The sequence below is a fragment of the Ambystoma mexicanum genome, chromosome 7p (assembly GCF_040938575.1).
Source record: "Ambystoma mexicanum isolate Mex_15411 chromosome 7p, UKY_AmexF1_1, whole genome shotgun sequence".
Taxonomy (NCBI): Eukaryota; Metazoa; Chordata; class Amphibia; order Caudata; family Ambystomatidae; genus Ambystoma; species Ambystoma mexicanum.
Window position 1 is genome coordinate 85,402,676 of NC_090939.1, and position 12,268 is coordinate 85,414,943.

General features: G+C 49.1%; 1 protein-coding gene across 6 annotated transcripts in view; it reads right to left on the bottom strand.

Annotated features, from left to right (window-relative positions):
• Window positions 1-12,268, bottom strand: part of STXBP5L (syntaxin binding protein 5L) — a 3,950,894-nt gene that overhangs the window by 3,877,052 nt on the left and 61,574 nt on the right. For all 6 annotated transcript variants that reach the window (XM_069635832.1, XM_069635831.1, XM_069635829.1 and 3 more), the window contains exon 2: window positions 782-879. In XM_069635832.1, the coding sequence (XP_069491933.1) occupies window positions 782-879 (98 nt within the window). The remainder of the gene's footprint in view (window positions 1-781; window positions 880-12,268) is intronic.

A 12,268-nucleotide genomic window follows, 5' to 3' on the forward strand; every position in this document is an offset into this window, starting at 1 on the left:
CGAAGAACTCAAAGAAACAGGTAAGCAAATGAGTTTTAAGGCGTGAGCGGAAAGCAGGGAATGAAAAAAGCCATGGAAGAGGGAGAGGAAGCGTGTTCTGGTGCTTGGGGGCCAAGAGAGAGAACTAGTGAACCGAATGAGAAAGCAAGAAAGGGGTATAGGCCAAGAGGCGGGGTAGATGGCGAAAAGGGAGAGGGGGAACTGGGCGGATATGGATCGAGGATTTGGGGGCCGCCAGGCCCTGTTTCAGGCAAGGGTAAGATTTTTTTTTTGTGTCCTAGGGAGGTGATTGCAAATAGGTCCTGGACTTGGGGCAAAAGAAGGCAGACAGAGAAAAAAAGGTTTCAAAGGCTGGACGGGGAGGGGTAGGTCAAGATTTGAAAAGTAGGGATTTTCATCCCCAAAAAAACATAAAAAAGAAAACAAAAACAAATTCAAATAAAAAATAACCACAACACTGATGTTTTTCGCAAAATATGTTTTGGTAACTTCTCATACAAAAACTTAATGGAGATGTTCAGCAAATAAAATTCAACTGGTACTTTTGGCTCCATAGAAATATAGGCAATTCCAAATTGTCTACTACAGATAGATGCCAAAGACCCAAGGCAAGCACTTGACCAATCCCGCCATGAGAGGTACCGTACAAGCTGCGGGTTATCTGCATTTAAGAAGGTACCTTACCTTAAAAGGCGCGCCAGAAGGAACGAGACATCAGGTCACCCTGCTGCTGAAGGACAAAACATTACAGAAACTATGGGGTCTCTACAGAAAAGGATACATCCGTATGGCTCCCGTTCGCGTCCCAATAGCCAGGATCTTCTGAACTGGATCGAAGGCCAACGCAGTGGGCTGGTAAGGGAAACCATGGCGGACCGTCTGCGGGGGAAACAAAACACAAGGCATGTTGGTACGCCTGACCTTACCTACTCACATCCACAAGATCATACAACACAGAGGAGCGCTGCGCTGCACAACTCACAAAGGGACATGCACCCAAATTAATCCAGGAGATAGAACATCCGGGCCAACATGCAAAAGTGGTCATCAATGTGTCCCTTCGTCTATACCAGGGTCCTGCAACCAGTTTTGGACCACGACTCCCAAGATGCCCGACCATTGACTACGCTGGATAGGAAACATGGAAGTTGGAGTCAAAAACATCTGGAGAGCCAAAGGCGGCAGACCCCTGGTTTATACAAGACTGTACATTTTTAGTTGCCTTTGGGTGGATTAGAAGAAGCCCTATTCCTTTTCAGCTACCACCATTGTTTTTACAATTCCACTTATACTGGAATCAGAAAATTCATTCAGCGTCTTCTCGAATCCAGCCCTGCCGATAGCGCTAACACTGCTTCTGATCTCCTGCTCGGCGCTCCTCCCTCTGCTCTTACGGTCACTACTTTTCTTCTCTACGTTAGCACCCTGCAAAGGGGCGCCAGCCAATCAGGAAGCTCGGAGCATGGGCTGTGCTGTATGGTACAAGCCTGCGTTCTGAGCTGCCTGGGCAGCCAGCCACCCCTTCCCTGCTTCGCCTTCACCGTAGCACCCATGTAGTTTCCTGCATGGGTGCTAATGGTATTTTGAAATAAAAAAAGAAACGTATCTTTCCTGCGCGTCCCAGCGCCAGTAGTGCTGCTGCCCCCTCAGTGCGTTTTCCATGCTGATGACGTCAAAGTCATCAACGTGGTAAATGGCTGATGCTTTCAGCAGCACTGCGTGGCCCGGTTGGGGCTGCGCAGGAAAGGTACATTATTTTTCTTAATAAAAAACAAAAACATTAGCACACGTGTAGGGAACTACATGGGTGCTAATGGCAATATGCCCATCGATTGAATGCCGACCCTCCAGGTAATGGGCCACCACCACCATTAGTTCTGCTAAATGGAATCCCCAATGGATAGTTCTACTAACACATTCGCAGATAGTTGGGATTAGTAATGAATAAGTGCTACAACGTTCATTGGTATATAGTTCTGCTCAAGGATTTCCAGATGTGTAGGATTAGCAAGCAAGGGCGGTTCCTGAACTGATAGCGTAGTGCATACTGGCAGGGCAATGATCAAGTTCAAAAGTGATATTAGTGCTTGGGTTGGTAGTACTGCTAGATAGGTCCACTGAGAGGTGTGATTAGCAAAACAAGTGCTAGACGGCCCCTTGGTATCTAGTCCGGCTCTTGGATTTCCAGATGAGTAGGATTACTAGGCAGGTGCCTTCTTGGACTGATAGTGTAGTGCATAATTGCATGGCCTTGATCAAGCTTATGAGTGCTATGTGCTTGGGCTACGAGTATAGCACAGTAGTTCCAGATTGTTGGCGATAGATAACTCCAGGCCTCGGAGCGTACGGTATTCCTGTGGATGGAGGTAATGAATCAATTCCGTCAAGTACATGGGTGCCACTACGATTCGGGTTTCATGTCTGAGGCAAAGGCTCCAGGTAATGGGGGTAGATGTCGCCTCGCCTGAAAGTACATGAAAGGGCACGTATTGAGAGGTATACCATGCCAGTTTAGTGCTCGTGGTGTTAAGTCGTGGGATTAACGTCATTCCCTTATGTGTTTTAGGCAAAGAACCAGGTCTTGAGTGCTTTCCGGAAAGCCATGTAGTCTTCAATGTGTCTAATGTGGGGAGGCAATGAGTTCCACAAAGTTGGCGCCAGGGTTGAGTAGGCAGACCCTCCGATCCTGGCCGAATTGGAGGTGGGGACCACTAGGAGAAGGACAGTGCTTGAATTTAGGGTGCAAGTTGGGTGGTAAGATGTAATCTTTTCTTGTAGGAATTTGGGGCATGCTTTATGCACCGCTCGGTGGGTAATGATACACAGGAATTTGAAGGTGTCCCTATGTCCAATTGGGAGACAGTTTAGGGTGCAGAGAGCAGATACTATGTTATCCATTTGTCCCAGTGTGAGAAGCAATCTGGCAGACAAGCGTTGGACTCTTTGGAGTTTGTTTAGCTGGTAGGCCGGTGCACCCAGATAGAAGAGGTTCGCATAGTTAAGTTTGGGCATGACCATGTACATAATTGCAGCAAGTCTATTGGGGTAGGTGAAGTAAGGGAAGATACACCCCAGGAGCCTACGGTGGAAATGACAGGATTTGGGTGCATTGTTGATGTGGTGAGACAGAGTTAGGTCCGAGTCCATTGTGAAGCCAAGGGTTCTGACAGTGGTGGTCAGGGGAGACCGAGTGAGGTTGCCAGGGAGTCAGTTGGGGGAATAGAGCAGTGTTGCTGCATACCTTGATCTCTGGTTTCCCTGGGCTCAGAAGGAGATGGTTAGACATCATACAGTGGTCAATGTCTGTGAGACATGCTGCTAGGTCAGGGCGAGGCTAGGTGGTCGATTTAGGAATTCTCAAGACGATATGTGTGTTATCCGCATAGTTATAGCATGTGAGGTTGTGTGAGCGGATGATCCTGGGTCAGGGGGTCATGTAAAGGGTGAAGAAAAGGGGAGAGAGGCAGGCGTATTGGGGTACTCCAGTATTTACTGGGTGTGCACAGGAGAGAAAAGGGGGGAGATGGGTGATTTGCTGTCTATTAGCAAGGAATGAGGCAATCCAGGTGAGTGCTGAATCTCGTTTTCCTAAGGAGTGCAGTCTGTCAAGGAGGATCATGTGGTTAATGGTATCAAACGCTGCCGAGAGGTCAAGAAGAATAAGTGCTGTGCATCCTTCTGAGTCTTCTGTGACTTTGAGGTCATCCCAGATAGAGATCAGTGTAGTTTCTGTTTCCGTGGCACGGACGGATACCTGATTGCGTGGGGTCTAGGAGATTGTTAGATTCCAGGGAACCATTGAGCTGCGATTATGCAGTGCGGTTGATGAGTTTTGCCAAGAATTGGATATTGGAGATCAGTCTGTAGTTAATTGGTAGGAATAGGTCGAGGGATGCTTTTTGAAACAGAGGTTTGAAATGCACAGTTTTTAAGGATTCTGGGAAGTTGCCGGAGGTGAGGGAGACTTTGAGAATGGACCTCGCCAATTATCCTGCACTGGTGGAGGTGAAGATTTCTTTAAGGAGAGAGGTTGGACAGTGGTTGAGGGCAAGCTGTTTGGTCAGCTGACGAATAGTAGTTTCACAAACTCCTCGCTCGAGATATGGTTGAAAGAGCAGAAAGAAGGGTTCTGGGGGCGGGGGGGGGGGCGGTTGGATCTGGTAGAGCTGGTGTATGGCAGGTGGACAAGATGGGGAGTTTGGCGTTGAGGGTGGCCATCCAATCTAGGGCTGATTTGTGAAAGTGTTTAGACACAGAGTTGCGGAGCGTTTCTGAGGAAGCAGTCGTGGCTGCAGTGCAGGGCGGCATCAGGAATACTGTGATAATCCTGTGGAGCTCTTTGCTTCTGCTACGGCAGTTCAGGATCCTTTTATTATCATAGGCTTGTTTGGCCTTTTGGATCTCTGATTTTGATTCTGTGATGGTGGCCGAGTACTGATTTGCTTTGGGGGTCCTGGAGGCTCGCCATTTGTGCTCAAGGGATCCGCTTACGGGTTTTTAGAGTCTTCAGGTGGGCGGTGAACCATTTGCGGGTAGGTCCTTTGGGGGCGGGAGCAGACTTGGAGGGGGTTAAGGGAATGAGGGAGTCATTTAGCCAAGAGTGAAAGAGCTCTATGGGTAAGGGTCTAGCTGAGGTTAGGAATGATGGGAGGGCATTTAGCAGCGCCTCGGCCAGGTCCGGTAGTACCTTGACCTTGGTCCAGCACTTGAACTGCGATGTAGGGGTAGATGATGGTTTGGGGGGTGGTGGTGGTGTGGTGAGAGAGAAAGGTATGGCAGAGTTGTCTGTCCAGATGAGGGGTTGATGGGTGGATGTGGAGATGAGGTCGGATGAGCTGAACATGGCATTGAGGGTGTGGCCGGTAGTATGCGTGGGTCCTCTGATATGCTGGGTGAGGTTGAGTACATCTAGACTGTCGACCAGCGGCAGAGCCATGGAGTTGTTGGGGAGGTCAAACCAGATGTTGAAGTCTCCCAGTAGGGTGAGTGCCAGGTGGTTAACTAGAACAGCTGCTTGTGAAAAGAACACAGATATGGAAACAAAAGAGCCTAAATGCCAAGGTGAAGAACTCACAGTGGATTCCTAAAGACATTTAACATAACTGAATGTGAATGGAAAATAAATGTTCCAAAATGCAACAGGGAATTCTCCTGTTTATGTCAGTATAAAGGAAACATATGAAACAAGGGTGGGTGGCAGTGAGGGCAATGTTAGCGGGAGTGTGGCATAGGTGTGATTCATGGTGCTGGCATACTCTAGTAACATGATTTTAAAGGAGGCCGTCCGTTCCCTGAGGATGGCGCAGAGGTCTAGAATAAGAGTCTTACACATTATTTCTCAGAACATCATTCTAATTCTTTGTAGTTTAACACATATCCTCTTCTAAATGTATATTCTATCCTTAGTAATGTATCAATGTCATCATAGCTGTGGCATAGGCACACCATGTGAATCTGAAGCAGACCCACAAGCTGCCAACACTGCTTTCCCACTAGAAGTGTTTTGTACTGTGCTGCTTAAATTACACTGCTGCGAGAATACACTAAATAATTAAAAGGTACAGCAGACCTATGCAGAAACGCTAATACGGGAGAAGCACAAATGCATCAAGTGCAGGGAATGATGATTTTCAGGCACCTTAATGCCAGCAGTGATGATTGGCATGCACCCTTTAAGTGCAACCATGGTTACGTGCCATCAGTGTGGGCTTCGCATTACCCCTCCTCCCAGGGCGGGTGTATGTGATTTCTTCTAATATATTTCTCCTACTGGAAACTTCACCAAATCCATTTCACTGAAAAAACAGATCTTTTTTCTTTTTTAATGCGGGGGAAACCCCCTGCAAGCCCCCCTCACCCCTCCCAACCCTAACTTCTACCCTTACCCCACACCCCTCTATGTCATGCATTACACATACACCATTTCCCCAACCTTTCCATTGAAATGTATTTGGTGAAATCACATTTGGGGAAATGGTATTCGAAGAAATGTAGGGTAATGTCCCAGGCCATCCATCGTCTGCGGTTGTCAGTTACTTGACTGATGCAAAGTAAAGGTGCCCACCTGTACCTGGCGCTTTGCAGAAGTCGTACCCAACAAGACCAAACGTGGGGACATCGACCATCTTTTCCAACTCTGTGTGGGGGGGGGGCGCATGCTGTTTGATGCCCTCCCCATGGGAACGACTTGAGTTGGTGCTCAGTAAATGTCTTGCTTTTATTACTATCATGATATTTATAGAGCGGGGATCGAGCTCCGGGAAGCAACCAAGTGCTTTGCAATCATAGGGGGAAGAACACCGTGAGGGAAGGAGAGAAGAAGGGAGCGGGAAGCTGGCAGCAGCGGAGGGCGGGCAATGGGCAGTAAGGGATCTACAACCAACCAGGGGAGGAGACAGTGAGGAGCAGACCACCCAGCCTCAGGTAGGGTAGGGAGTGGAGGGCTCTAGGGGTGAACCATTCCTTGAAGCAGAAGTGTTGTGCTAATAACCACACCGGCACAGTTACTTCAAGTGGTTTATTAGCGTAGAATAGGAGATATACACAAGACCCCCAACCTGTTCAGCAGCCTCCATCAACTGACAACTTTAAGGCATAACAAACAGCATTAGAGTTCTAATAGGAATGCTCTGACATAATAAACCAAGCATGACACATACGATTCTAAGCAATATAATACATGGCATTGTCAATACTAAGCATACACATAACGAGAGCTGGAGCTCTTTCAAGTTTTCAATGGAAAGTTCAGAGACAGAGGTAAACAAGGGCACCTGCCGTTGAATCCCTGGTCCTAACTCGGGGCCGTGGGTCTTTCCTGGACCCAGCAGCATATTTTGGTCACTGCAGCCTACCATGTCACCCCAAAACATGAACAAAGATGATATGGGAGGGATCTTTGGAAAGTAGGAGGGACCAGCTTTCAATCGGAAATGCTAGATAAATTTAGACAAGGGGCAAGCAAGAAAAATACATACACACGTGGCCGTTTTTGGGGTATTACCCAAATTGACCTTTTACAATTGACCATTTGTCCCAATTGCCCTAATAATAGTGGTCCTAATTGACCTTCTCCAAAATTGATCTTTCCCTGTATTTTACTTTTTATTTATATGTGGGGGGTGGGTTTGGGGTAATAAATAGTATAATGGGAATGGGTAGGAGGTTACAGCCACATTCTCATTGGGGCAGATACGTAAAGGAAGGGATAGGGAGATTACATTGCGGCAGAATTCGTCTAATTTGGCGAAATTATTTCGACAAATGTTGCTGCAAATATATGTGGGGGTGGGTAAATGTGATACTAAAGAAAGGGGGAGGTCAGGGGTGCTGAGGAGGTCTCCCTCCACATATATACATGCCGCCAAATGTACAAAAAGAAAAAGAAAATTTGACGAAATCAAATTCGACAAAAAACTCGACCAAATCACATATAACCTAAAGGCGAAAGTGCAAATGGGACTTATGCCGCGTTCCCGTAGTATTAATCGCACGCTGCTTAAACCCCATGAAGAAACTCGACGCAGACTCTCCCTGCTAGATTTATCACCCTGCGCAGGAAATCTTGAAGGCTTGATTTCTAAGGATTGCGCCCACTTTTTTTCCATGACTGCAAAAAGGCAGGCACGGGACACAGGAATCAATCAGTCATGATGGCTGCCGTGTTTCTCACGGCAGCCGTAGTCACAAATCTCCCCATACAAATTTACTGCACGCAGCAATGATCCGAGGTAGGCCACGATTTGCATATCTGTCTGCGCTGCACGCAGTGAATCTGGGGAATCGGAATAAGTGCTAGTGGTCAGATTCTTCCTGTCGGATTCTCTGGCAGCTACACAATGAGTTCCTATGTTGGATAATGTGGATCTCGAATCCCTTATCGGAAGGGCGACATCGGCAAAGGGGCATCATTAAGTTCAAGATCTCATTGAGTTGGTGCAAGGGCTAAGGGCTCAATGAGTGGTGCAAGGGCAACCTTGCCCAGTTCCACTCTCACATTTCATTGTGACTGATGTCTGCCATCCACTCATGCTTTGGGGTCTATAGAGTGTGTCAATTACCCATGGCAATACCTTCTCATGGAGGCCTCTTCTCCGTCTAGAAGTAGGAATGCACGTGGCAATTACTGAGATGTCAATTACTCAATTATTCTGCAACTTTTCTGTGCAGATCACGTGTTTGTGATTTCCATATTGGCCATCGTGTTTCTACACGCGCCTATCACACTGCAGGATTTTCTCCTTGTATGGAAATCACAAACGAGTGATGTCCACAGAAAGCTGAAGTAACAGGCATTAAAGAAAGTGACACACCCAGCAGGTTTCCATCCAGATGGAGGATAGCACAGTGGCAACTGGTCTTGGAAGCAAGACCACACAGAGCAACCGAGGTTCGATTCCTGGATCTGTGCTTAGAAACCGAACTCAGGTACGGTATTAGGTGCGCAATAAAACAAGAAAAAAATAAATGTTCACATGAATATTAAGATATAGATGGTTTCACATATCTGACATCAGTATAGAGCCGTCTGGCAACAAATAAATCCGTAATTACAGTTAAGTAAATGGTGTGGTCCTGAGGAAGCGGACACGAGTGGGCGGCAATCAGATTCCTCCCAATGTGTGAACCATGTGTAGGACACTCAGAAATCAGAATATTAAACACATGAAATGTTTCTTACTTTTCAAATTTTGACATCATGAAACTTTGATTATTGTAGATTTAAATATGAAAATAATTTCATGAACTCAATATGCTCTCTCGCACATTGAAGAATGTTGTAGTTGAAGACAGTTCATTTAATACCATCAGGTGAGGTGTTTTTAAGTTTCTTCCTGCAGCTACACAAAATTAACATCCTTAGGGTTCTGTTAGATTAATGAATGAACACTAACCCAACGTAACCCCGCCCCTCCAGCAGACTTAGCTTCACTCTTCATCCAACCTTCTCTCATAGGCGCGTCAGCAATGACCGATAGGCAGGTTCCCACCCTACATCCCCCGCAGCAACCCCAACAGGCGTATTAGGACCTTCTGGCCCACACCTCCACACACAGGCATATGCTCTCCCTAACCTTCCACCTACCCTGCAGGCACAACTCAGTCTACATGCAGGCATATGCCCTCTCTCTAACCTTACACCTACCCTGCAGGCTCATCTCAGTCTACCCACAGGCATAGGCCCTCTCTCTAACCTTACACCTACCCTGCAGGCTCAACTCAGTCTACTCACGGGCATATGCCCTCTCCCTCTCCTTCCACCTTCCCCGCAGGCCCATCTCAGTCTACACACGGGCATATGCTTTCTTTAACCTCCCACCTACCCTGCAGGCTCAACTCAGTCTACACACGGGCACATGACCTCTCTCTAACCTTACACCTACCCTGCAGGCTCATCTCAGTCTACACACGGGCATATGACCTCTCTCTAACCTTACACCTAACCTGCAGACACAACTCAGTCTACACACAGGCATATGCCCTCTCTCTAGACTTCCCCACACCCCGCAGGCTCATCTCAGTCCACACACGGGCATATGCCCTCTCGCTAAACTTCCACCTACTCTGCAGGCTCATCTGAGTCTACACACAGGCATATACCCTCTCCCAAACTTCCACCTACTCTGCAGGCTCATCTCACTCTACACACAGGCATATGCCCTCCCATTCCCCGCAGGCCCATCTCAGTCTACACGCAGGCATATGCCCTCTCTATAACCTTACACCTACCCCGCAGGCTCATCTCAGTCTACACACAGGCATATGCCCTCCCTCTAACCTTACACCTACCCTGCAGGCTCATCTCACTCTACACACAGGCATATGCCCTCCCATTCCCCGCAGGCCCATCTCAGTCTACTCACGGGCATATGCCCTCTCTCTAACCTTCCACCTTCCCTGCAGGCCCATCTCAGTCTGCACACAGGCATATGGCCTCTTCCTATCCTTCCACCTTCCCCGCAGGCCCATCTCAGTCTACTCACGGACATATGCCCTCTCTCTAACCTTCTACCTTCCCTGCAGGCTCATCTCAGTCTACCCACGGGCATAGACCATGTCTATAACCTTACACCTACCCTGCAGGCACAACTCAGTCTACACACAGGCATATGCCCACTCCCGAACCTTCCACCTACTCTGCAGGCACAACTCAGTCTACACGCAGGCATATGCCCTCTCTATAACCTTACACCTACCCCGCAGGCTCATCTCAGTCTACACACAGGCATATGCCCTCTCTCTATCCTTCCACCTTCCCCGCAGGCCCATCTCAGTCTACACACGGGCATATGCCCTCTCTCTAACCTCCCACCTACCCTGCAGGCACAACTCAGTCTACACACGGGCATATGCCCTCTCTCTAACCTCCCACCTACCCTGCACGCCCATCTCAGTCTACTCACGGGCATATGCCCTCTCTCTAACCTTCCACCTTCCCCGCAGGCCCATCTCAGTCTAGTCACGGGCATATGCCCTCTGTCTAACCTTCCACCTTCCCCGCAGGCCCATCTCAGTCTACACACGGGCATATGCCCTCTCTCTAACCTTACACCTACCCTGCAGGCTCATCTCAGTCTACACACGGGCATATGCCCTCTCTCTAACCTTACATCTACCCGGCAGGCTCATCTCAGTCTACACACGGGCATATGCCCTCTCTCTAACCTCCCACCTACCCTGCAGGCACAACTCAGTCTACACACGGGCATATGCCCTCTCTCTAACCTTACACCTACACTGCAGGCTCATCTCAGTCTACACACGGGCATATGCCCTCTCTCTAACCTCCCACCTACCCTGCAGGCACAACTCAGTCTACACAAAGGCATATGCCCTCTCTCTAACCTCCCACCTACCCGAAGGCACAACTCAGTCTACACACGGGCATATGCCCTCTCTCTAACCTTACACCTACCCTGCAGGCTCATCTCAGTCTACACACGGGCATATGCCCTCTCTCTAACCTCCCACCTACTCTGCAGGCTCATCTCAGTCTACACACGGGCATATGCCCTCTCTCTAACCTTATACCTACCCGGCAGGCTCGTCTCAGTCTACACACGGGCATATGCCCTCTCCCTATCCTTCCACCTTCCCCACAGGCCCGTCTCAGTCTACACACGGGCATATGCCTTCTTTCTAACCTTACACCTACCCTGCAGGCTCGTCTCAGTCTACCCACGGGCATAGACCCTGTCTCTAACCTTACACCTACCCTGCAGGCACAACTCAGTCTACACACGGGCATATGCCCTCTCTCTAACCTTACACCTACCCTGCAGGCTCATCTCAGTCTACACACGGGCATATGCCCTCTCTCTAACCTTACACCTACCCTGCAGGCTCATCTCAGTCTACACACGGGCATATGCCCTCTCTCTAACCTCCCACCTACCCTGCAGGCTCATCTCAGTCTACACACGGGCATAGACCCTGTCTCTAACCTTACACCTAGCCTGCAGGCACAACTCAGTCTACACATGGGCTTATGCCCTCTCTCTAACCTCCCACCTACCCTGCAGGCCCAACTCAGTTTACACACGGGCATATGCCCTCTCTCTAACCTCCCACCTACCCTGCAGGCCCAACTCCGTCTACACACGGGCATATGCCCTCTCTCTAACCTCCCACCTACCCCACAGGCCCATCTCAGTGAACACACGGGCATATGCCCCCTCTCTATCCTTCCACCTACCCCGTAGGCTCATCTCAGTCTACACACGGGCATATGACCTCTCTCTAACCTCCCACCTACCCTGCAGGCTCATCTCACTCTACACACGGGCATATGCCCTCTCTCTAACCTCCCAGCTACCCTGCAGGCACAACTCAGTCTACACACGGGCATATGCCCTCTCTCTAACCTTACACCTACCCTGCAGGCTCATCTCAGTCTACACACGGGCATATGCCCTCTCTCTAACCTTACACCTACCCTGCAGGCTCATCTCAGTCTACACACAGGCATATGCCCTCTCTCTAACCTCCCACCTACCCTGCAGGCTCATCTCAGTCTACACACGGGCATAGACCCTGTCTCTAACCTTACACCTACCCTGCAGGCACAACTCAGTGTACACACGGGCATAGACCCTGTCGCTAACCTTACACCTACCCTGCAGGCACAACTCAGTCTACACACGGGCTTATGCCCTCTCTCTAACCTCCCACCTACCCTGCAGGCACAACTCAGTCTACACCCGGGCATATGCCCTCTCTCTAACCTTACACCTACCCTGCAGGCTCATCTCAGTCTACACACGGGCAT